This window comes from Budorcas taxicolor, chromosome 19 (assembly GCF_023091745.1).
Source record: "Budorcas taxicolor isolate Tak-1 chromosome 19, Takin1.1, whole genome shotgun sequence".
NCBI lineage: Eukaryota > Metazoa > Chordata > Mammalia > Artiodactyla > Bovidae > Budorcas > Budorcas taxicolor.
In genome coordinates, this window is record NC_068928.1 from 54,507,102 (window position 1) to 54,529,106 (window position 22,005).

Here is a 22,005-nt window from a genome sequence, read left to right on the forward strand (position 1 = left end):
TATTTCTGCCTTGAAAATAATCTTTAAAATTGTTTATTTATTTCTGGCTGTACTGGGTCTTCATTGCTGCGAGGGCTTTTCTCTAGTTGTGGCAAGCAGGGGCTCCTCTCTAGTTGCAGTGGGCAGGCTTCTCACTGTGGTGGCCTCTCTTGTTGCGGGGCACAGGCTCAGGGCACTCGGGCTTCAGCAGCTGGGACCCATGGCTCAGTAGTGCGGCTCCTGGGCTCTGGAGCACAGGCTTAATCGTTGTGGCACAGGGGCTTAGCTGCCTCTGCAGCATGGGGGGTCTTCCAATATCAGGGATCAAACCTGTGCCTCCTGCCTTGGCAGGTGGATTCTTTACCACTGAGCCACCAGGGAAGCCCTGAAAATAATATTTAAACAAGTCATATCTGCATGTGAGGTCCCACACATCCTATACGCTGGTGTATAAAGAAGATTAATGTCAAAAAGCTTTGCTTAAATAGGAGAGAAAAAGGAGACTTTGCTGAGCACAAACATCGTGATATTTGAAAAACTTTTGGCAAGCCAGTTTCCATGAAAATTCATACTTCTCTGCATCTCCCCTTGGGCCCAGGCACACACAGAGAAGCACACTGGACTGGAATCTGAGAACCAGGAAGTGAGAACGCTGAATGAACCCGCCCCTACCAACTGGCTTTGAGAACGCTAGATTCAACCCACCCCTAAGGTGGTGAGAGGGACAGGCTGTATACAGCAGCTCAGCTGGTGCCCAGGAGCTCAACTAGATCTCCACGCTCTGGGGAAGCCTGAAAGAACACTGATAACCAGTGCCTTCTTCAAAACACAAGGTGAGGTGAAAGAGACACGGCATTTAGGCAAATCCACTCGGTGGGTAAGAAAGCCCCGTCCCACTGTGCAGGGCTTTTGCCTGGCCTCGCAAACAGGCACCAGGATGTCAGGGGACTGGGTGTGCCAAGTGCACAGGCGAAGCCAGGGCCAAGTGTCAGGTAAGTCGAAGAGCTGTGAGCGGACATGGGTCTATAAAGAACATGTTTATTATGGAGTCGGTGTTTGAACACTTAACAGGTTAGGTGCACAGAGACAGAGAGACAAGAGACAGGACCAGTACTAAGCGAATTTTCTCTCCTTGCTTCCAGTCCATCCGCTGGAGTAGTACAACGAGTTACAGTATCACGTTTGTACCTTTTCATTTTCCCTGGGGAAGGCGATCCAAGCATCCATTGCACATCATCTGGGTGAAAACCAAGAACTTCAGGTGAAGAATTGGACGCTGTGCATTCGGGGAGTGCACACTGTGATGACTGAGCAGGGAGCCCAGGTCCCAAGTTCTTCAAAGCCCTGTTGTTCCAAGCTCCACCTCTCCCACTTCGACTGCATGGTTCCATCTTACTGCCAGCAGTCATTTTAAAAACGGAAAATCCACAGTACTTTAGGAAGGGAGGCGTCTCTGAATTTTCTCAGTTTTCTACCACTGATCTTGATATTATTCCTCTGAGTTGTACCTTTTCCCCAAGTGTCCTGTGTTTCTGTGCTTTTCATATCGAGGCTCAGGTTGGATCCAGTCCCCCAAGCCAGTGGTTCACTCCGTGATCTTGGGCAAGCTGCCCCTGCACAGAGGCAGTTTCCTCGACCGTAAAACGAAGTGGATAATACAGTGTTCCGCTCCTGGGGTGGCTTCGAGGGATGCATTTATGCATGCGAAGCTCACCACGTTGCTTGAGAAGCAGTGAAGACTGAACAGAACCGCTGCACATCAGTGGTTCTCAACGTGGCCACACATCAGAATCACCTGGGGCAAAGAATACCCATGCGTGGAAATTAGCTCTCCACGAAGATTCAGGCTTGACTCGTCGAGGTGTAGCCTGAGCATCAGGATGTTTTAAAGCTTCCCAGGTGATTCTAATGGACACCCAAGACTGAGAGCCACCCTTCAAAATAACTCGGGAAACAAGATGTTCTGAGAGCTCCCGTCCAAGGCTGCACAGTCTCTCAGAGGAAGATGGCTAGGGGGTGTCAAACCTGAAAGGGTACCCTCTGTTTTTCTTGTAAAACTCACATTGAAGATGGAGGCTATGCAAGGCCCTTCCAGCCCAGGTACTTGTCCAGGGTCCCCCAGGGTCTGCAACCTGATGAAAGTGAGGTTCCATGTAACGTGTGTGTGTTTCTCATTAAAGTTCCACATTCAGAAACTGGCTTCAGAGACAGCAGGAAAAGAAGGTAAACTTGTTTGCACAGAAGGAGTTTCTCTTCCTTCAAGCCACGCCAGCCTCTAAGCCTTCATAAGGCAGAGAAGGCGGCTCCCTTCCCTGGCACACTCCGAAAGACTCTGCGTTCACCAGTGGCTCGTTTTTAAGACCAAAGGGTGCACACCCTGACCAGGAGATCTGAGCAGTTAAACTGTGTGCTGCCTACATCAGGGCCTCAGGACATGCAGAAACTCCCTGCAAGGCTGGACCCACAAACATGAGGCCTTGCCCAAGGAGACTCTGTCATCTGGACCAAACTGTCCAGGGGCCTTTGCTTTTGGCTGTGCTCATCTTCCTCCTCTTCACCTTGCCCTCCTTTATTAAGGAACCTAACACAAAGCCTAGCAGGTAAGAGTCTGCCCTTTCCGAGTTCCCTGTGGCTTATTGGAAGAAACTGGAAAATGATAGCCCGGGGAGGATGGGGATCTTCTGAGACACCTCTGCGGTGACAGGTGGTGTCAGGGATCACGAAGGTTGTCAGGAATCATGGGCTATGAAGCTGGAAGGGGAGACTCGGGGGACATGGAGGTGGTATAACAGGAAAATGGGGGCCATGGGGCTTATACACAGAGGAGGCAGAGGAGCAGTTGGAGAAGTGTTGGTCTGGTCTCCAGAAGGCATAGGTGGAAAACTATCTTCCCCTCTAGGTCTGTGAGTAATAACCTCAGCTTTGGGGTTCATTACATACCATTCTCTGTGTACTAAAGCAAATGATTTATCCCATGAATTGCATTAATTTCTTTATATATATATATATATATATATATATATATATATATTTCTTTCTTAAAAAAATAAAATGTTCATTTATTTGGCTGCACCGAGTCTTAGTTGCAGCACATGAGATATTTAGTTGAGGCATGTGGGATCTAGCTGCCTGAAAGTGAAAGTGTTAGTTGCTCAGTCATCTCCAACTCTTTGTGATCTCATGGACTATCGCCCACCTGGCTCCTCTGTCCATGGAATTCTCCAGGCAAGGATACTGGAGTAGGTTGCTATTTCCTTCTGCTGGGTATCTTCCCAACCCGGGGATCAAACCTGGGTCTCCTGCACTTCAATTAGATTCTTTACTGTTCCCTGACCAGGGATCAAACCTGGGCCTCTTACATTGGGAACTTGGAGTTTTAGCCACTGGACCACCAGGGAGTTTCCCACTAAATTCTAAATCGTACAGTCTCTGAGATGTTTGTCAGTAAAATGAGACATTGCTCACTTAGGGGGGCAGCTGAAATTCTGGGTCCCAAGTGAACCCTTCAAAAGGACACTCTAGGCCATTTTTCTGATAAACACATCTCCTGTAGGGAGAAACCCCTACCTTTCCAGATTCAGTGTATTTTGAATGATTTTGTCTCACTACTCTTAGAATTTGAAAATAAAACATACCCTCATAAAGTTTTTAAAAATACACCAAGGCAAAGCAAGAATAAAGCTCTCCCTATGATACCCTGTCACTACCCAGTCTCCATGGGTAACCACCCTTAACACTTTGGTGTAGTAATAATTACTATGTTATTGTAGCTAATGCTTCTATAGTACTCAGTATATGCTGGGCCCTATTCTAAATGCTTTATGCGTGAGACACAGAAAGTTTAGATGAATGATCCAAGTTCATGCTGCTGGTAGTTGCAGGGCCAGCAATCAAACCTGGACATTTTGGTTCCATAATCTGTGCTCTTTAACTTGTGTTAGACAAACCCTTCCAACAGATGGATAAGTGGGTAGATAGGTAGGTGATACTCAGCAGTAAAGAATTCACCTGCCAATGCAGGAGACATGGGTTCAACTCCTGGGTCAGGAAGATCCCCTGGAGAAGGAAATGGCCACCCACTCCAGTATTCTTGCCTGGGAAATCCCATGGACAGAGGAACTTGACAGGCTATAGTCCATCGGGTCTCAAAGAGTTAGGTACAACTTAGCAACTAAACAGCATTAAACAACAAAGGTAGGTGATAGGTAGGTAGATAGATAGACAGGTGGATGGATGGATGGACGGTCAGACAGATAGGTATCACACTATACACATTGGTTGACTTTTTAAATCAACTATATCATGGACCTCCTTCCATGTTGGCACATACGGGTCTATTCCCTTCCTTTCCATGGCTTCATAGCTTCTATAGGATGGATATAGTTGAGCCAACCCCATCTATGGGCACTTGGGTTGCCACTCATTTTTCACAAACCTTTGGGCACTTATGTATTTCCGCAGGTAGATTTCTACAAGTGGAATTGCCAAGATAATGAATATGTTCACATTAAGTGTCAATGGAAGGACTTCCCTGGTGGTCCAGTGGTTAAGACTTTGCCTTCCAATGTTGGGGGGTGCAGGTTCGATCCCTGCTCAGGGAGCTAGGATCCCACACACCTTGCAGCCAAAAAAACCGAAAATATAAAAACCAGAAACAATATCGTAATAAATTCAATAGACACTTTAGAATGATGTACATTAAAAAAATCTTTAAAAAAAGTCAATGGACACCATCAAGTCATCCTCAGAAAAGGCTACACAAACAGGTGTGAAAGTTAACTCTCTCTCCAACCTCTGCGGCAACACTGGATCTTGTAAACGGTTTTCAAGTTTAATCATCTGATAAGTCAAAGCAGGTTTCTCTTTTTAATTTGCATTTCTCGGGCTACTGGTGAATCTGAGGATCCTCTAAAGTTTATAAAGCATTTCATCGTATGAATACGCCACACATTATTTAATCATTCTCTTTTTTGATGGACGTTTGGGTAGTTTCCAGTTCTGGCTATTATGAATTATGAGTAAGCCTGCTGTGAACATTGTTGTACAAGCCTTTTTTGTGTTCATAGTTTTATTTCTCTTGGGTCAATATCCAGAGGTGGGATTGCTGTGTTATAAGGAAAGTATATGTTTAACTTTATTTTTTTATACTTTTATTTGGCTGCACGAGGTCTAAGTTGCAGCTTGAGGGATCTTTTTAGTTGTGGCATATGAGATCTAGTTCCCTGACCAGGGATCAAACCCAGGCCGCCTGCATTGAGAGCATGGACCACCTGGACCACCAGGGAAGTCTCTCTGTTTAGTTTTAGAAGAAAAGTTATTGCGTTATTTCCAAAACAGTTTTGAATTTTTCTATTTCTCCTTTCGGGTTTCCCTAGTGGCTCAGTGGTAAAGAATCTGCCTGCCAAGTGGGAGATGCGGGTTCAATCCCTAGGTCGGAAAGATCCCCTGGAGATGGAAATGGCAACAATCCAGTATTCTGGCCTCCGAAATCCCATGGACAGAGGACCATATAAGAAATAGCTAGGGGTTGGACACAACTTGGCAACTAAACAACATTTCTCCCTTCAGTTTTGTCAGTTCTTGTTCCATGTCTTTTGATGCTCTCTTATTGGATGCGCATGCATTTTGGATGGTCCTGACTTTGGAAGTGACTGTAAAGTTATTGAATCTGCCCACAATTTTAAGGGACAGGAAGCAGGCCACATACTGAGATGTCTCGATAAACTGTTTATATTATTAAATCCCAAGAGAGCAGAGACAGTGGATGCTATAACAATAGTGGTCCCTGGAGGAGAAGTTTTTGCGTCTGTTGAAAGGTTCAAAGAGAAGACGGCATCTAGGAGACAGAGAGGGCTTGCATGAGTGCCTGGGGAGAGACGTGGTGAGCAGAGGGTGAGCAAAGGCGCCAGCCTAAGTCCTAAATTAGTGTCCTCTCTGCTGACCCGAGAGTGAACCCACCTCAGGGAAGTGAAGGCTTCCTCTGGGGAGCAGAGAAAGGGCATTTAGGAAGGTGGGACCCAGCGCTGCTGCAAAAGGCTTTCAGCCAGGGAGGTGGCCTCGCCTCATGACGGCACTATTTTAAGACGATGAGTTGGCCAGAAGTGAACAGGACGGTTTAGGAGGAGGGAGTTGCCACTTTGGACTGACCAGCAGTGGCACCCAAGGGAGTTGGACGACTCTGCAGGCAGATTATCCTGGTGTGAAGGGAGGGGCTGGGGCCACCTTTAGCCATTAAAACTCAAGGTGAGAAGGATCTGGACTAAGAGACAGTGGAACAGCAAGAAGGGGGAAATCAGGAGATATTCTGAAGGAGAGGAGGGAGAGAGAGGGAGAAGCAAAAGTGATGGGCAGTTTTGCAGTTTGACTGGTCATGCCTTTCCTTCCCTGCAAAGCTGCCTGGGCAGAGGGTGGGAGCAAAATCAGACAGGGAAGGGAGGCGCACAGTGCAGAACACACCACAGATCCCGCGGTTTGTGAAAGTCATTATCGCATGGCTGAATGCTGACGCTGAAGCTGAAATTCCAATCCTTTGGCCACCTGATGCGAAGAACTGACTCATTGGAAACGACCCTGAGGCTGGGAAAGACTGAAGGCAGGAGAAGAAGGGGACGACAGAGGATGAGATGGTTGGATGGCATCACCGACTCGATGGACATGAGTTTGAGTAAGCTCCAGGAGTTGGTGATGGACAGGGAGGCCTGCTGCAGTCCATGGGGTCACAAAGAGTCGGACACGACTGAGCGACTGAACTGAACTGAACTGATCACATTGATGCTACACTTTGTGGCTTGCCATGGCCATTTGAGAGTCGGAGAAGATTTTCAGATCTTAATCTGTGCTCCGGGGGCCTTTCCATGTGTTCTTTTCTTCTTCTTCTTTTTAAAAGATATTTATTTGTTTTTAATTTTATTTATTTGGCTTCACTGGGTCTTTGTTACACCATTCAGGATCTAGTTCCCTGAGCAGCGATCAAACCTAAGCCTCTTGCATTGGGAGCTTGAAGTCTTAGCCACACTGGACCACCGGGAAAGTCCCACCATGTGTTATTTCTGGTCTTTACAATTGCAGCTCAAGATTAGTATTTGTGTTCTTTCACAAAAAATGATTATGAGGCTCATAAATGTTAAGGGGATTTCCATGGAACCAGGAAGTAGCAAAACGGATATTTGAATTTAGAGGATTTGAGCTCCAAATCCCATGCTTCTCCACTACCTCCTATGTGTTGACTCTTAAGAGGTTTAAAGTCCAAGGGAGGACTTCCCTGGTGGTCCAGTGGTTAACGCGTTTACCCCTGGTCCAGGAGGATCGCACGTGCTGTGAGGCAGCTAAGTCCCTGCACCACAAGTACCAAGCCCGTGTGCCTAGAGCCCGTGCTCTGCAACAAGAGAAGCCACGGCAATGAGAAGCCTGCACATCGAAACTAGAGGATAACCTCTCTCACCACGACTACAGAAAGCCTGGGCGTAGCAATGAGGACTCAGCGCAGCCAAAAATAAAGAAATAAATGGAATTTTTTTTTAAGTCCAAAGGAGGAGAGAGACATACACAAAGCAAAAGAACATGAGTGATATTATTAGTAGTGATAAATGTCCTCAGTAAAGTCAGATGAGACAGATGCTACCAGAGCACACAGAAAAGGGTCATCTAAACCAGGCAGATGGGGGCGGGAGGCAAAGGAGAACACGGTGGAGATGGGAGCATCTGCAAGGTGCCTGACAGCTGTGTGACATTTCAGCAAGCAGGAACACCATAAGCAAGGAGGAAGTAGCGTAAGCAATGGTGCAGAAAGGAGCAAAGGATGATTTCAGGAAGGGGAGACTGACAGGTGGGTCATTTAATAAGCACTGATAAGGTGTTCACTGTGTACTAGGCACTGGTCTCAGAGTTATGACTACTAATCACATATCGAGCCAGAGAATAGACACTATTATCATCACCAACTCCTTTATAGATGAGAGAGATTAGAGCACTTGTCCAAGGTCACCCTTGTCGCTGATGTTCAAACGCAGACAGGCTGGCCCCAGTGTCCCAGCATCACACCACCCTCCACGTCTCTCCATCACATCCATCCTGATGTCATAAATCCTAAATGTGTCTTTTTCTGCCAGACTATGAATTTCTTGTGGGTAGAAACTGTCTTATTTGTCTCCATTTCTCCAATAACTTGAACAGGTCCCAGACACTGTACATATGTAACACAGTGTCAACACTTAACTGATAAAAGAATGAATGTGACCTTAAATAACTTTGTTCTGTAGCTATTAAGAATTTTAGAACTTCCCTGGCGGTCCAGTGGTTCAGATTCCAGGCTCCCAATGCAGGGGTCCTGGATTCCATCCCTGGTCCAGGAACTAGATCCCACATACCACAACTAAAACTGAAGATCCCACACGTTGAAACTAAGACCCGGTGCAGCAGAAAATTATTAATAAATTTTCTGTTGTTTTTTTTTTTAAAGAAATTTTAGAGTAACGGAGTAGCTTGATTAAATGTATGCTTTACAGAGGTTACTCTGTCAATAGGTTGTAAGTTAGGTAGATGGCCAGGCACCCTGGGGTTTTTATTTGTTTGTTCGTTTTTAGGCGGTGCCACATGGCTTACAGGATCTTAGTTCCCTGATCCAGACTGAATCCGGGTCCGGGCAGTGAAAGTGATGAGTCCTAACCACTGAACTGCCAGGGAACTCCCTGGGGCACAGGAAGTTTTAAGGAGACAGGCTAGAGGGCCAAGGTAGTGGTTTAAGATCGAGTCCTTGGGGCCTGGAGCAAGGAGGTTATGATGACAGCAGAACCAAAAATAAAAGACTGAGAATAAGTTAAATCAGCTGGATTTGGTGACAGATATGATGGGGCAGTGGTAATAAGGATTTTAAGACAATTCTATGATTTCAAACCTAGGTTATTTGTCTACCTCTCATATCATTTCAAGACAAACACAAGGGCACCAAACCGACAAAAGTTTTGGTGCCAACCTCCAATTTACTCTCTGATGTGTAAAGACCAGGTCTCTGTCTGCTTGGCTTCCCTAGTCTGGAACAAATTTATCCTAGAAGATGCTATGCATCTTTGTTTTGGCTTCAGAGATAATCATGAAGAGTGAGCTGGGAATCGGACCTATGGATTCTGTTTTCTTGTTTTGGTTATTGTTGTGAATATTTTATATATTTAGTTGGCTGTGCTGGGTCTTAGTTATGGCATGGGAGATTTAGTTCTCTGACCAGGTATCGAACTTGGGCCCCCTGCATTGGGGATGCAGAGTCTTAGCTACTAGACCACCTGAGAAGTCCCCTGGTTTCCGTTTGGTATCATATTTTGCTTTGGTGTAAGAACCAAACTGTGTTTTCTATAACCTTCTGGTTTCTGATTCTGGACCACTAGCTAGAATCAGAAAAACTTAACCTCAACCATTCTTACTCCTCTACCCCATCCCCAGGAGGGCATCAAGGGCTCCGGGAGGTCTGATATGGTGCCAAGGCCCAGGAGAGGGCAGCTGATTCTTAGCCATCAGCTTGCTGCAAGATATCCATCATCACTACCTCTTGGCTCTTCTGTGTCACCTGGTTTACGCGTGAGAATGTTCTGTGATGTGATTTCTATCTTCCCAGTTTCTACACGCAGTCACTTCCTTCCAGGGGTCTTAAGAGACCCTAGGAACGCTACCAGGAAGTAGGAGCCCTCTAATCTTGGGTCCTTAGAGCCCTCCCTTCTCTCCCACCTCCTTTTGTTCCTCCCCCCAGAGTAAATATTTCTAGGAAGGGGATGGTGGCATAGGAACTAGAAAGGTCCCTCTCCAAGATATTTTACCTATTTCCCCAAATCTTCTCCCCATTTGAGGGCTTAGGTATTTGGAGGGGAAAAGCCAGAAGCTCTTGCAGGGTATTCTTTATTTTCCAGCCCTTGTCTGCACGTGTGTCCGTGGGGGCAATGAACGTGGAGCTGACCGTTAGCTGCTGGTGGTGGGTGGGAGGCAGGCACCAACGGGAAAGGGAGAAAACACAGGGAGGAAAACAACCAAATAACATTCCAGGATATTATACAGCTACATTCGTGAGTATAATAGGCAAAGAAAAGGGATCTGGATGTTCATGCCCTCGGGGGTCAACAGCAGGTTCTTTGAGAAAGTATAATCACAAGTTCACATCCTTTTGTGCTGAAATTCATTTTCTGCTTTTTCAGTAAGGAACACGCATTGCTTTAGTAAAAGGAAAAATAATTCAGAAAACTTGTGAAGAAAGAGGAGCAAAAGTCTAGGTATCACTGTGGATTGAAGTGTCCCCCTCAAACAGAACATGCCCTAGGCTATGTGCCCTGTCTTCCACATAATAACACGTTATCGCATCAACTTACACTCATTTCTTACATACTTTCTCAACATGCATTCTGTTCCCTCTGTTGGTTCGTGAGCCTCTTAAGAGAAAGGACTATAGCTTTTTTTAATCTCTCATTCCTAACAGATAGCTCCAAAAGCCTGGCCTATAATTACTGCTCAATAAATATTGCATTGTGCTTTCAAATTCTCAACAGGATGTCTCATTTGATTCTAAGTTTTCTCTTTAATTTTTTTTATTTTTACTGAGGAACATGCAAATGTTTCAGTGAAATAAGGAGGCTTATATCAAAACACAGTCGTCCCCAGGACTTCCCTGGCTCCCCACTTCCTCTGCAGGAAATACGGCTTCAATCCCTGATCAGGGAACTAAGATTCCTCATGCCATGGGGAACGGCCAAAAAATAAATAAATGAAATAACCAATAAATACAATAATATAGCTGTCCCCATGTCTTCTCCCTGCTCCAGGATTCTGATTTCCAAGGTGATTACTTCAACCCCCTCTGATTTTCCTTTTGGTCACCTACTGCTCAACTTATAACATGCCCACCTGCTGCTTCTTGACTTCTCAGTTAAGTGATTAAGGGCCATCAGGGAAATATTGTTTACCCATGGCCTTGAAGCCTGTCGCCCCTTTAGATTTTCATCTCCGGACGCATGAACTCAAACAGGGGCTCTGGGCATCTCTAACCGTCGCCATAGTGTCAGCACCTGACCCAATTCGACCTGCCTATGTTTGTATAACAGCATTGTTGGAAATGGTCTTCCCCAGTGGCTCAGCAGGTGAAGAATCTCCCTGCCAATGCAGGAGACACGGGTTTGATCCCCAGGTCAGCAAAATCCCCTGGAGGAGGGAATGACAACCCAATCCAGCATTCTTACCTGGAGAATCCCATGAACAGAGAATCCTAGCGGACTACAGTCCATGAGGTCACAAGAGTCGAACACCACTTGGCAACTAAGTACGCACACACATTGTTCGAAATGCCTTGTCTATACTGGCTTTTAACATCCTTACAACCGTTTTATAAAGCAGCTTTTAAGATTCTCACAATGGATAAGAAAACAGAGGCTCAAAGGGTGCTGTGACTTGCCTGAGATTACACAGCTGGCTAGTTAGAGGCGGGACTGGACTAGAACTCAGGCTACTTTCCACCCACCTAGGCTCCATCGCCCATTTGCCAAGTGCCAAGAAGTCAGTGTTCTCTCCACCTCACGTTCAACCCAAAAACACGTCCAGTGGAGCCCGAGAGGTTAAGTCATGGGGAGGTGACCACCACCACACACCAGACGGCTACCCTTCATGTCACCTTGCAGGAGACTGGCTCAACTTGCTTTCAGAGCTCCCTGTGTCACCAGGAAGTAGAAATAATAAAACGCTGATCAAGTTACTGAATACTGCCAAGGTTGTTGGGTTCTGCAGATTCCAGGGAGCTCTTCCAGCCACAAGGAAGAACAGGAGGCAGGGTTGGGGCAGGCTGCCCACGCTCTCTATTCCTATACGCCTCGCCTCTCTCCCCTTTCCCTGTAGAAGGCTCTGGGGAGGGAGAAGGGGAGGAGAGGAATGTTATTTTTAACCCTAAGGTCAGTATTTTTAAATGCCAGAATAAAAATATCAACTGAACTTGGGATAATCTGTGAAACAACTTCATTCCCAAGTGTGATTTTTTCCCAGAGAGGAAGATTTAGGTACAAGATACAGGTGCTTTAAAAAATGGACTTGGCTTTAGGGACTTTCCTGGTGGTCCACTGGTTAAGAATCTGCCTTCGTGCAGGGAATGCAGGTTCGATCCCTGGTCGGGGAACTAAGATCCCACATGCCACAGAGAAATTAAGCCTACATACCACAACTACTGAAGCTGTGTGCCCTAGAGCCTGGGCACCGTAACAAGAGAAGCCCGGATGTCACAACTAGAGAAAGCCCACAGGCTGCAATGAAGAGGCTGGGCAGGCAAAATCTACAAAAAAAGAAAAAAGGGACTTTCTTTGAAACACCCCTGGTTCTCAACTGAGAGCTTCTAGCCATGGGCTACACAGGTCATTTTGTATCTGTGATTCTTGATCTGTACTTGGAACCTTTTGCCGCTTCTTTGCTTCCAGGTCCTCCCAGGGTGATGTGCTGTTGTTTCACTTCATTCATGAAACAGAGCTCTGTGATCCCTGCTGGAGATATACTTAGTTCATGTTTATTGCTGTTGTTCAGTCACTAAGTCATGTTCGACTCTCTGTGACCCCATGGACTACAGCATGCCAGGCTCCTCTGTCTGCCACTATCTCCCAGGAGGTTGCTTAAATTCATGTCCATGAGTCGGTGATGCTGTCTAACCATCTCATTCTCTGCCACCCTCTTCTCCTTTTGCCTTCAATCTTTCCCAGCATCATGGTCTTTTCCAATGAGCTGGCTCTTCACATCAGGTGGCCAAAGGATTGGAGCTTCAACTTCAGTATCAGTCCTTCTGATGAATATTCAGTGTTGATTTCCTTTAGGAGTGACTGGTTTGGTCTCCTTGCAGTCCAAGGGACTCTCAAGAGTCTTTTTTAGCTCCACAGTTTGAAGGCATCAGCTCTTTGGCACTCAGCCTTCTTTATGGTCCAACTCTCACATCTGTACCTGACTACTGGAAAAACCATAGCTTTCATATATATATGTATACATTTTTTGGTTGACCAAAAAGTTCATTTGGGTTTTTCCATATAGTGTTACAAGAAATATATATATATATTATTTAATATACTTATATTTTTATTATATATATATATGTTTTGCTTTTTTTGGCTGTGAGATCTTAGTTCCCTGACCAAGAATTGAGCCCACATCCCCTTCATTAAAACTGTGAAATCTTAACTACTGGGAAGTACTTTACGACCTGAGAAGTCCCTATTTATCTATTTTTTAAGAGCAAATTTTTATATATTTACCTCCAAAGTAGATCAGAATTATAGTATCAAATTGCTTTTTGCTTGAGTGAATTGGTTCGCCTATTCTTCTGAACTAGAATCATTTAATAGAACCAATGTTTCCTGCTACACCCGCCCCACCGCAGCCTAGTGGACGGAGTACAAGTTCAGGAGCACACAGGGTCTGGACGAGATGGATGCAGGGCTCTCAGCATGTGGATGGAAGCAACTTGAGCGTTTGGTAAATTCCGTCCGTGACCTTTAGAAAGTGGCAGTATAAACCCTCATATCCCAGGCAATCACACGTGTGCACAATCATCGGGAGTTGAAGTTTAATCACATAACTTAGTCACTGCCTGGGTCATTGCTGCCACTTCCTAGAAAATGTAAACACATCGGCTCTCACGCCTACTGCATTGGCGGGCAGGTTCTTTACCAGTAGCACCACCTGGGATAGACAAATGATTCAAGTCTAAAGTCCTCATACACTGCAAACAATGATCTGGTCCTGCCTGCCTCTTTGGGAGCATCTCCTGCCGGACAAGCCCCGTTCCCCACTCTTTTATATGTGTGTATATATAATTTTATTTATTTATTTTTGGCTGTGCAGGATCTTTGTTCTGCGCAAGCTTCTCCGTAGTTATGGCGGCCGGGAGCTGTTTGCTGTGGCGTGCGGGCTTCTCACGGCGATGGCTTCTTCCGTGCAGCGTGGGCTCTAGGCCTCCCACACTTCAGTAGTTTCGGTTTCCCAGGCTCTATAGTTTCAGTGCACAGGCTTAGCTGCTCCAAGGCATGTGTGATCTTCCTGGACCGGGGATTGAACCCCGTGTCTCCTGCACTGGCAGGTGGGTTCTTTACCACTGAGCCACCAGGGAAGACCCCCACCCCACATTTCCTTTTTTTAAAATTATGTATTTATTTATTTTTGCTGCGCCAGCTCTCAGTTGCAGCGTGTGGGATCTAGTTCCCTGACCAGGGATGGAACCCGGGCCCCCTACATTGGGAGAGTGGAGTCTTTGCCACCGGACTACCAGGGAAGTCTCCCAACACCACAACTTTTCACGCTTCTGGGACTGAAATTTCCTCCTCCCCACTCCTAATCCTCTTCAGAGGGGAGCTCCTCCAGGAAGCCTTCCTAGCTTCCACGTGGGAAGCACACCTTTTGTCCATCATCTCTAACACACGCCTCACAGTTTGTGGGTACTTAGTTCCCCAACCAGGGATTGAACTCGGGCTGTGGCAGTGAAAGTGCTGACGCCTAACCACTGGACCTTCAGGGAATTCTCAACAGTTTGCTTTTAAGCAGTGTTGGACTGATGATAGGATAAGAAGCACATCTTTAAGGCAGATCTTTCAAAATCAAGGTTGGCAACTATAGTCTTAACAGGCATGCATCTTTCCCATTTTCTTGTGGACAAAGATACCTTTGTTACCTATGTTTTTTTTTAAGGTCCACTGAGTCACAAGATATTAGGTGGCAGGACTAGGTTCACACAAACTCATTCTTAGACTCACAGTTGGGAACACAGAGGATGCTGGAGCCGCAAGGAGTGAGCCCGGGAAGCTGGGGGTGCAGCATGGAGACGTGAGTGGTTCAGCTCTGCCCTTGGCCTCCAGTTCCAGCTCCCCAGACTCAGTACCGCCACTTAGGTTTCTTTACCAGTCCAAAGTGGCTTCCCAGGTGGCATTAGTGGTAAAGAACCCTCTTGCCGATGCAGGAGATGTAAGAGACGTGGGTTCGATCCCTGAATGGGGAAGATCTCCTGGAGGAGGGCATGGCAACCCACTCCAGTATTCTTGCCTGGAGAATCCTATGGACAAAGGAGCCTGGTGGGCTGCAGTCCATAGGGTCGTGAAGAGTTGGGTATGACTGAAGGGACTTAGCACGCATGCACTGGTCAGAAGTAAGTGTCCAGATCCATTGCCGGCAGGTGCTGCTTGGCGTTGGGAAGCAGCCAGCAAAGTCCCTCCCCTCACCTCTCCTGAAGACTGATTTGAAGTCTGCCTGAGACACAAAAATGAATGCTAGTTACACTCCTCAAGTCTCTACAACCTTAGCCTTCATCCAAAGTCATCTCTTTCTCTAGGAATAAGCATCAACAGAACATTAAGGAAAGGTCCCCAGAGTTACTGCAAAATGCTATGTCTCAGGCACCCACCACGAGAAGGAAGGCAACCACGCACATGGAGTCAGTACAGGGGACCCACACTTGGGACACCCTCCCCGAGGCCACAGTCCTCACGGCCAACCAGCGCAGAAGAGCACAGACCAGCAAGGCCCATGCCGAGGAGCTGGGCAGAGTGCCCACCTCCACCGGAAAGGCAGCACTGCAGACACGGGCGAGCAAGGACACCCGGGTGGACACGCTGCCCCCAACGGCTGGAGGTGGGGGGGTGACCTCCAGCAGGACCGAGGCGCCATCCCTGAACAGTCAGAACCCAAGGCCGACCAAAGGATCCGGGGACTGGAAGGCGAGGCCCACAGGCCCCGGAGCGGTGCCCACGGAGCCGCGGGACAGCCCGGCAACTGCAGCTAAGACCCTCCTTCCAAAACTCCAGGCCGGGGCGCAGGCGGGGAAGGGAGCCAGAGGAGCCACCCCAGCAGCCGCCCCCTCCCAGGACAGAGCCCAGCCCACACAGTCCTCGGCCCCTCCCCGGAGCCCTGCCACCCAGAGAAGCCAGAAGCTGAAGGCCGCCAACTTCAAGTCTGAGCCCCAGTGGGATTTTGAGGATGAATACAGTCTGGAGGTGGGCGGCCTGCAGACGGTGAGTTTTCCCTCTTCTCGGGGCCCTGAGGCCCATCCCCTCCCTTCCATCCCAGGCTCTGCTCCTAAGCTCTGCTCTCCCCCACCCGGAGAATCAGGTAACTAGCCCTGGGAGAAAGGCCAGCTGGGCGGCCTTTCCCACACGGCTCATCCAGGTGAGGGTGTGATCGAAGGGCCCGCCCTGGTCCCCAGAAGACCCAGAGACTCCTCAGAAAGGGTGAGAGAGTGTGACCTCAGCAGACAGAGGGGCAGGACTGGGCAGGATCCAAGGGACAAGAACGCCCCAACCTGGTGCCCAGCCCTGTCCTCCCCACAGAGATAATTCCAAGACCCTCTCTCTTTTCCAGCCCTAAGAAAAGCAGCCTGTGCCCCCAGCCACAGGAGGGGAGACCTGGATGTTTGCACGCATAACTACAACCACGCACAGCACATGAGACCCTTAGCATACATCCTGCCCGTGGTGGGCCTGGGCGATCAATGAAGGCTCTGGGAATGGGATGGAAGATGTAGCGGAGGAGGGGCCTTTCCAGCTTTGAGGCCTGGTTTCTGCTCCCATACCCATCTTCCCTCAGTCCCACCGCTCCATCCCCCACCCCACGGCTTCCGGACCCTCTCCCGGCCTGACCCATCCTCCTGCTTGCAGACCTGCCCTGACTCGGTGAAGATCAAAGCCTCCAAGTCACCCTGGCTCCAGACTCTCTTTCTGCCCAACCTCACCCTCTTCCTGGACTCTGGACACTTCAACCAGCGCGAGTGGGACCGCCTGGAGCACTTCCCTCCGCCCTTCGGCTTCATGGAGCTGAATTTCTCCTGTGAGTCCTCGTCCAAGGGCCCTGGGTGTGGGCTAGGCCACAGCAGAGGACCATGCTTCTTTAAAAAATATTTTAAAAATATTTTTTGGCCATGCTGTGCAGCATATGGAGTCTTAGTTCCCTGACCAGGAATCGAATCCCCAACCTCTGCTTTGGGAGCACAGTCTTAACCACTGGACCATAAGGAAAGTCCCAGAGGACCATGCTTTTTTGCCTCTGGACCACCTCTCCTCTGCGGGCAACCAGCCCCGGGAGAAAGGCCGGCTGGGCGGCCCCCTCGCCCTGGCTGGGCTCTGAGTGGAACCCCCTCCCCCCGACTCCCCACATTGCAGTGGTACAGGAGGTCGTGGCGCGCTTCCCCCCAGTGCCCCAGCAGCAGCTGCTCCTGGCCAGTCTCCGCCCCGGGAGCTCCCGGTGCATCAGCTGTGCCGTGGTGGGTAACGGGGGCATCCTGAACAACTCCCACGTGGGCGCAGAGATAGACAGCCACGACTACGTGTTCCGGTGAGCCTGCACCTGCCCCCACCCCCACCCCTCTCCTGCAGAGCAGGGCTCTTCCGGGAGAACTCAGAGGGTGCTCCCAGCCTGGATCCAGAAGCTGTGGGGGAGGGTCCTGGGCTCGCTAGTGCCGCACCCCCATCCCTTCTTCCTTCCGCGACCACCTCCACGCATCACCCGGAAGCCCTCATGTGCTCTCATTTTGTCTTTCGGGCTAGGCTGAGTGGTGCCGTCATTAAAGGCTATGAACATGATGTGGGTACTCGGACCTCCTTCTACGGCTTTACCGCCTTCTCTCTGACCCAGTCGCTCCTTATACTGGGCAGTCGGGGTTTCCGGCACGTGCCTCTGGGCCAGGTGAGCAAACAGGAATGGGTCTGGCCGCCCACAGACTTTGGATACGGGAGGATGCAGGTGAGCCATGGAGACAGACAGGGAGATAGGGAGCATTCTGAGTCTGCAGCCTGTCGTTGGTACAGTCTCTGGACATGTGAGGGGCAAGGGCAGGGAGGGCAGCCACGCCAGGCCAGAGGAGAGCAGGCAGGCCGTCTGGGGTCAAAATCAGGCCACCCCACTGAAGGCAGGACCTTGGTCCTCAGGACGTCCGCTACCTGCACTTCCTGGAAGGCACCCGGGACTATGAGTGGCTGGAAGCACTGCTTCTGAATCGGACCGTGACTTCAAGGAACCTTTCCTGGTTCAGGTACCTACCGCCTCCTCCCCTCACCCACAGACAAGCTGTGGAGGGGGCAGCCGTGAAGGGTTGGACAGATGGGGACAGTCTGAGCTCTCACCTGGAGATGGGGGACCAGTCGTGCCCACGATCCTGCCTTGGCTGTCCCCCGGAGTTGTAAGAAAAAGAAGGACCCATTCCTGCCCACAGGCGCAGACCTCAGGAGGCCTTCCAGGAAGCCTTGCAACTGGACAGATACCTGTTGCTGCACCCAGACCTGCTCCGATACATGAAGAACAGGTGAGAGCAGGAAGCCCGTGGAAGGGGCTGAGTCCCTCTCATCCTCTCGAGCCTCCTGACAGCTGGGGCGCTGGGCTCTCTCGCAGATTCCTGAGGTCTGAGACTCTGAACACTGCCCACTGGAGAATATACCGGCCCACCACGGGGGCCCTCCTGCTGCTCACTGCCCTCCAGCTCTGTGACCGGGTGAGGCCCTGCTTCTGGAGCCTGCGGATATGGAAAAACAGCTCTGGGGTAGCCCTGGGCCTGTTCAGCAAAGGATGATGGCTGGGGGGTGGGGGGAGGGGCCTGAGTGTGGACACATGCCTGTGCGCAAGCATGCTTCCAGGGGTCCTGCATCCAGACCCCCAGGGATAGAATCAGGACACAGGGCCCCTGCCCGCCCCCCCCCCCCACCCCCCACACACACACAGAGAAGAAGCCCAAGAGACACACTCGCAGGCCTTATTTCTCCTCCACCTTCCTGTAGGTGAGTGCCTATGGGTTCATCACCGAGGGCCACGAACGCTTCTCTGACCACTACTATGATAAGTCCTGGAAACGAACTATCTTTTACATCAACCACGACTTCAAGTTGGAGAGGACGCTCTGGAAGCGGCTACATGATGAAGGTATCATCCGGCTGTACCAACGTCCTATGACTTCCAAGCCGACCATCTGAAGGGAGCCTGGGCTGCTGAAGTCCCTTCAGCTATTCTAAGGCTCAGAGCACAGTGAGGGGCCAGAGACTCGTCTGCCATCTTCCAGCGCCTGGACCAGGCTCTGAGCCCCTCCAGACTTCAGGGGTAGAGGTCTACCGAACTACTGCAGAGGAGGGGACACCCTCAAGATGGCAAGTGATGGGCTGAGGTTTCAGAGACCTTGGAAAAATTTCTGCAGAGTCTGTTCCATGGAGGTGGGGACTCAATTTTTGAGACCAAGGGGACTTCCCTGGTGGCTCAGATGATAAAGAATCTGCCTGCAATGCAGGAGACCTGGGTTCAATCCCTCAGTCAGGATGATCACCTGGAAAAGGGCACAGCAACCCACTCCAGTATTCTTGCCTGGAGAATCCCATACACAAAGGAGCCTGGCAGGCTACAGTCCATGGGGTTGCAAAGAGCTGGATACGACTTAGCGACTAACACTTTCACATTTTCACTGTTCAAAAGCAACTTGGCACAGAAGGAGGAGACATGTAGATTTGGGATTGAATTACAGATCTTCCACATAGCAGCCATGAAATCTTGAGGGCATGACTGTATTTCACTCTAGACCGTCTGGTGGGCCCTTCCAGGGTTTATCTGATTCTAATAGAAGGTCTGCAAATTTCCTTATCTTTGAGCTACTTGACAGCTCTCTGGGTTGTAGAAAACTGATAGTAATAAAAATGATTTCTGTCTGAATGAAAAATGGGGATAGTGATCAGTCTTGTTCGTATTATCAAATTAATTTTGGTATTCCGGACTGCCGATGTATGTATCCGGACTTTGGGCTCTTTTTTGAACCATTTTTTACTAGTTCCTTCACTAATTAATGAGTTAAATAAAATCTCTGATATGTGTTCATTTTATATTTGTATAAGAATCACAATTCTATCCTTAAAAAAAAAAAAAAGAAAAATCATCCTTGAGACTTCCCTGGTGATCCAGTGGTTAAGAATCTTCCCTGCAATGCATGGGACACAGGTTCCATCCCTGATCGGGAAACCAAGATCTCACATGCCATGGGACAACGAAGCCCGTGTGTGACAAATTCTGAGTCCATGCACCTCAATTAGAGAGCCAGTGAGTCACGAGCTGTGGAGCCCACAGGCTGTGGGGCCCACAAGCCACAACTAGACAGAAGACCACACGTCCAAACAAAGAGCTGGAGCGCTGCAACAAGACCCAATGCAGCCAAAAAGAAATAAGTGATCAATATTTTTTAAAAAGTCATCCTTTAACGTTTTTAGGCTGTTGTTTTCTAATCTGTAAAATGACTTTTGTTGTTGTTGTCCAGTGGCTAAGTTATGTCTGACTCTTTTTGACCTCGTGACTGCAGCACACCAGGCTTCCATGTCCTTCGCTATCTCCCAGAGTTGGCTCAAACTCACATCCACTGAGTCCGCAATGCTATCTCACCATCTCATCCTCAGTCACCCTCTTCTCCTCTTGCCCTTGATCTTTCCTATCATCAGGGTCTTTTCCAATGAGTCAGTTCTTCACATCAGGTGGCCAAATTATTGGAGCATCAGCTTCAGCATCAGTTCTTCTAATGAATATCCAGGGTTGACTTCCTTTAGGATTGACTAGGTTGGGAGTGTTCATTTCACAAAAATTTTTTAAATCACTGATGCAACAAGGCACTTGTTTTCCTTCTTTCATTTTTATTAATCCTCCCATCAATCTGCATTTTCTAAAACTCCGGGGAGAGAATTTAGGCTAAGCTGAAGACACTTCAGTTCACCTGACCTCTTTGAGCTTTGTCTCCAGGATGTGAACTCTGAAACCCAGAAGAACTTGAGCAGGCAGCAGAGTAGGGGAGTGAGGGGGTAGGGAGTGGAGGGTGGGGGACTGGGGGCAGGGGTCGGGTGGGCGGGTGTTGTGAAGCGAGCTCCCTTTCAGACTTAATTCTCAGGTTCCAAAGCTAATTAGTACCAGTGCTGCTGATTTGCTCAGTCGTGGCCGACTCTTTGCGACCCCATGGACTGTAGCCCACCAGGTTCTTCTATGCATGGAATTTTCCAGGCAAGAATACTGGAGAGTGGGTTGCCATTTCCTTCTCCAGGGGATTAATAGGTCCCGATTTGCTTTGCTCAAGAGTGCAGTACCAGCTCTGGGCGGCAGGTGGCAGCATCTCTACGCCCCCTTCTGAGTGGTTCAGTTCAGTTCAGTTAGTCCCTCAGTCGTGTCCGACTCTGTGCGACCCCATGAATTGCAGCACGCCAGGCCTCCCTGTCCATCACCATCTCCCGGAGTTCACTCAGACTCACGTCCATCGAGTCGGTGATGCCATCGAGCCATCTCATCCTCTGTCGTCCTCTCTTCCTCCTGCTCCCAATCCGTCCCAGCATCAGAGTCTTTTCCAGTGAGTCAACTCTTCGCATGAGGTAGCCAAAGTACTGGAGTTTCAGCTTTAGCGTCATTCCTTCCAAAGAAATCCCAGGGCTGATCTCCTTCAGAATGCACTGGTTGGATCTCCTTGCAGCCCAAGGGACTCTTGAGAGTCTTCTCCAACACCACAGTTCTAAAGCATCAATTCTTCGGCACTCAGCCTTCTTCACAGTCCAACTCTCACATCCATACATGACCACTGGAAAAACCATAGCCTTGACTAGATGGACCTTTGTTGGCAAAGTAATGTCTCTGCTTTTCAATATGCTATCTAGGTTGGTCATAGCTTTTCTTCCAAGGAGTAAGCGTCTTTTAATTTCATGGCTGCAGTCACCATCTGCAGTGATTTTGGAGCCCCAAAAAATAAAGTCTGACACTGTTTCCACTGTTTCCCCATCTATTTCCCATGAAATGATGGGACTGGATACCATGATCTTCATTTTTTGAATGTTGAGCTTTAAGCCAACTTTTTCGCTCTTCTCTTTCACTTTCATCAAGAGGCGTTTTAGTTCCTCTTCACTTTCTGCCATAAGGGTGGTGTCATCTGCATATCTGAGGTTATTGATATTTCTCCCGGCAATCTTGATTCTGGCTTGTGCTTCTTCCAGCCCAGCGTTTCTCATGATGTAGTGGTACCCAGCTTTTATTAGTTTTTCCTAACTATTCCTGCGGGGCTTC

The 22,005-nt window shown here is 48.7% G+C and overlaps 1 protein-coding gene across 1 annotated transcript; it reads left to right on the forward strand.

Annotated features, from left to right (window-relative positions):
* The first annotated feature begins 2,448 nt into the window (after positions 1 to 2,448).
* Positions 2,449 to 18,914, forward strand: ST6GALNAC1 (ST6 N-acetylgalactosaminide alpha-2,6-sialyltransferase 1). Its single transcript, XM_052658671.1, has 9 exons — positions 2,449 to 2,579; positions 15,293 to 15,971; positions 16,614 to 16,782; positions 17,115 to 17,286; positions 17,499 to 17,637; positions 17,880 to 17,983; positions 18,164 to 18,253; positions 18,340 to 18,439; positions 18,723 to 18,914. Exons 1-9 carry the CDS (start codon positions 2,449 to 2,451, stop codon positions 18,912 to 18,914), a joined length of 1,776 nt encoding a protein of 591 aa, XP_052514631.1.
* Positions 18,915 to 22,005: the final 3,091 nt, after the last annotated feature.

Excerpts from the sequence above, each read along its gene's own strand:
- ST6GALNAC1 (XM_052658671.1), top strand. The coding sequence starts at position 2,449 with ATGAGGCCTTGCCCAAGGAGACTCTGTCATCTGGACCAAACTGTCCAG. Across the intron at positions 15,972-16,613 it reads AGGTGGGCGGCCTGCAGACG|ACCTGCCCTGACTCGGTGAA; the intron begins GTGAGTTTTCCC and ends TCCTGCTTGCAG. Across the intron at positions 17,984-18,163 it reads AGGAACCTTTCCTGGTTCAG|GCGCAGACCTCAGGAGGCCT; the intron begins GTACCTACCGCC and ends TCCTGCCCACAG.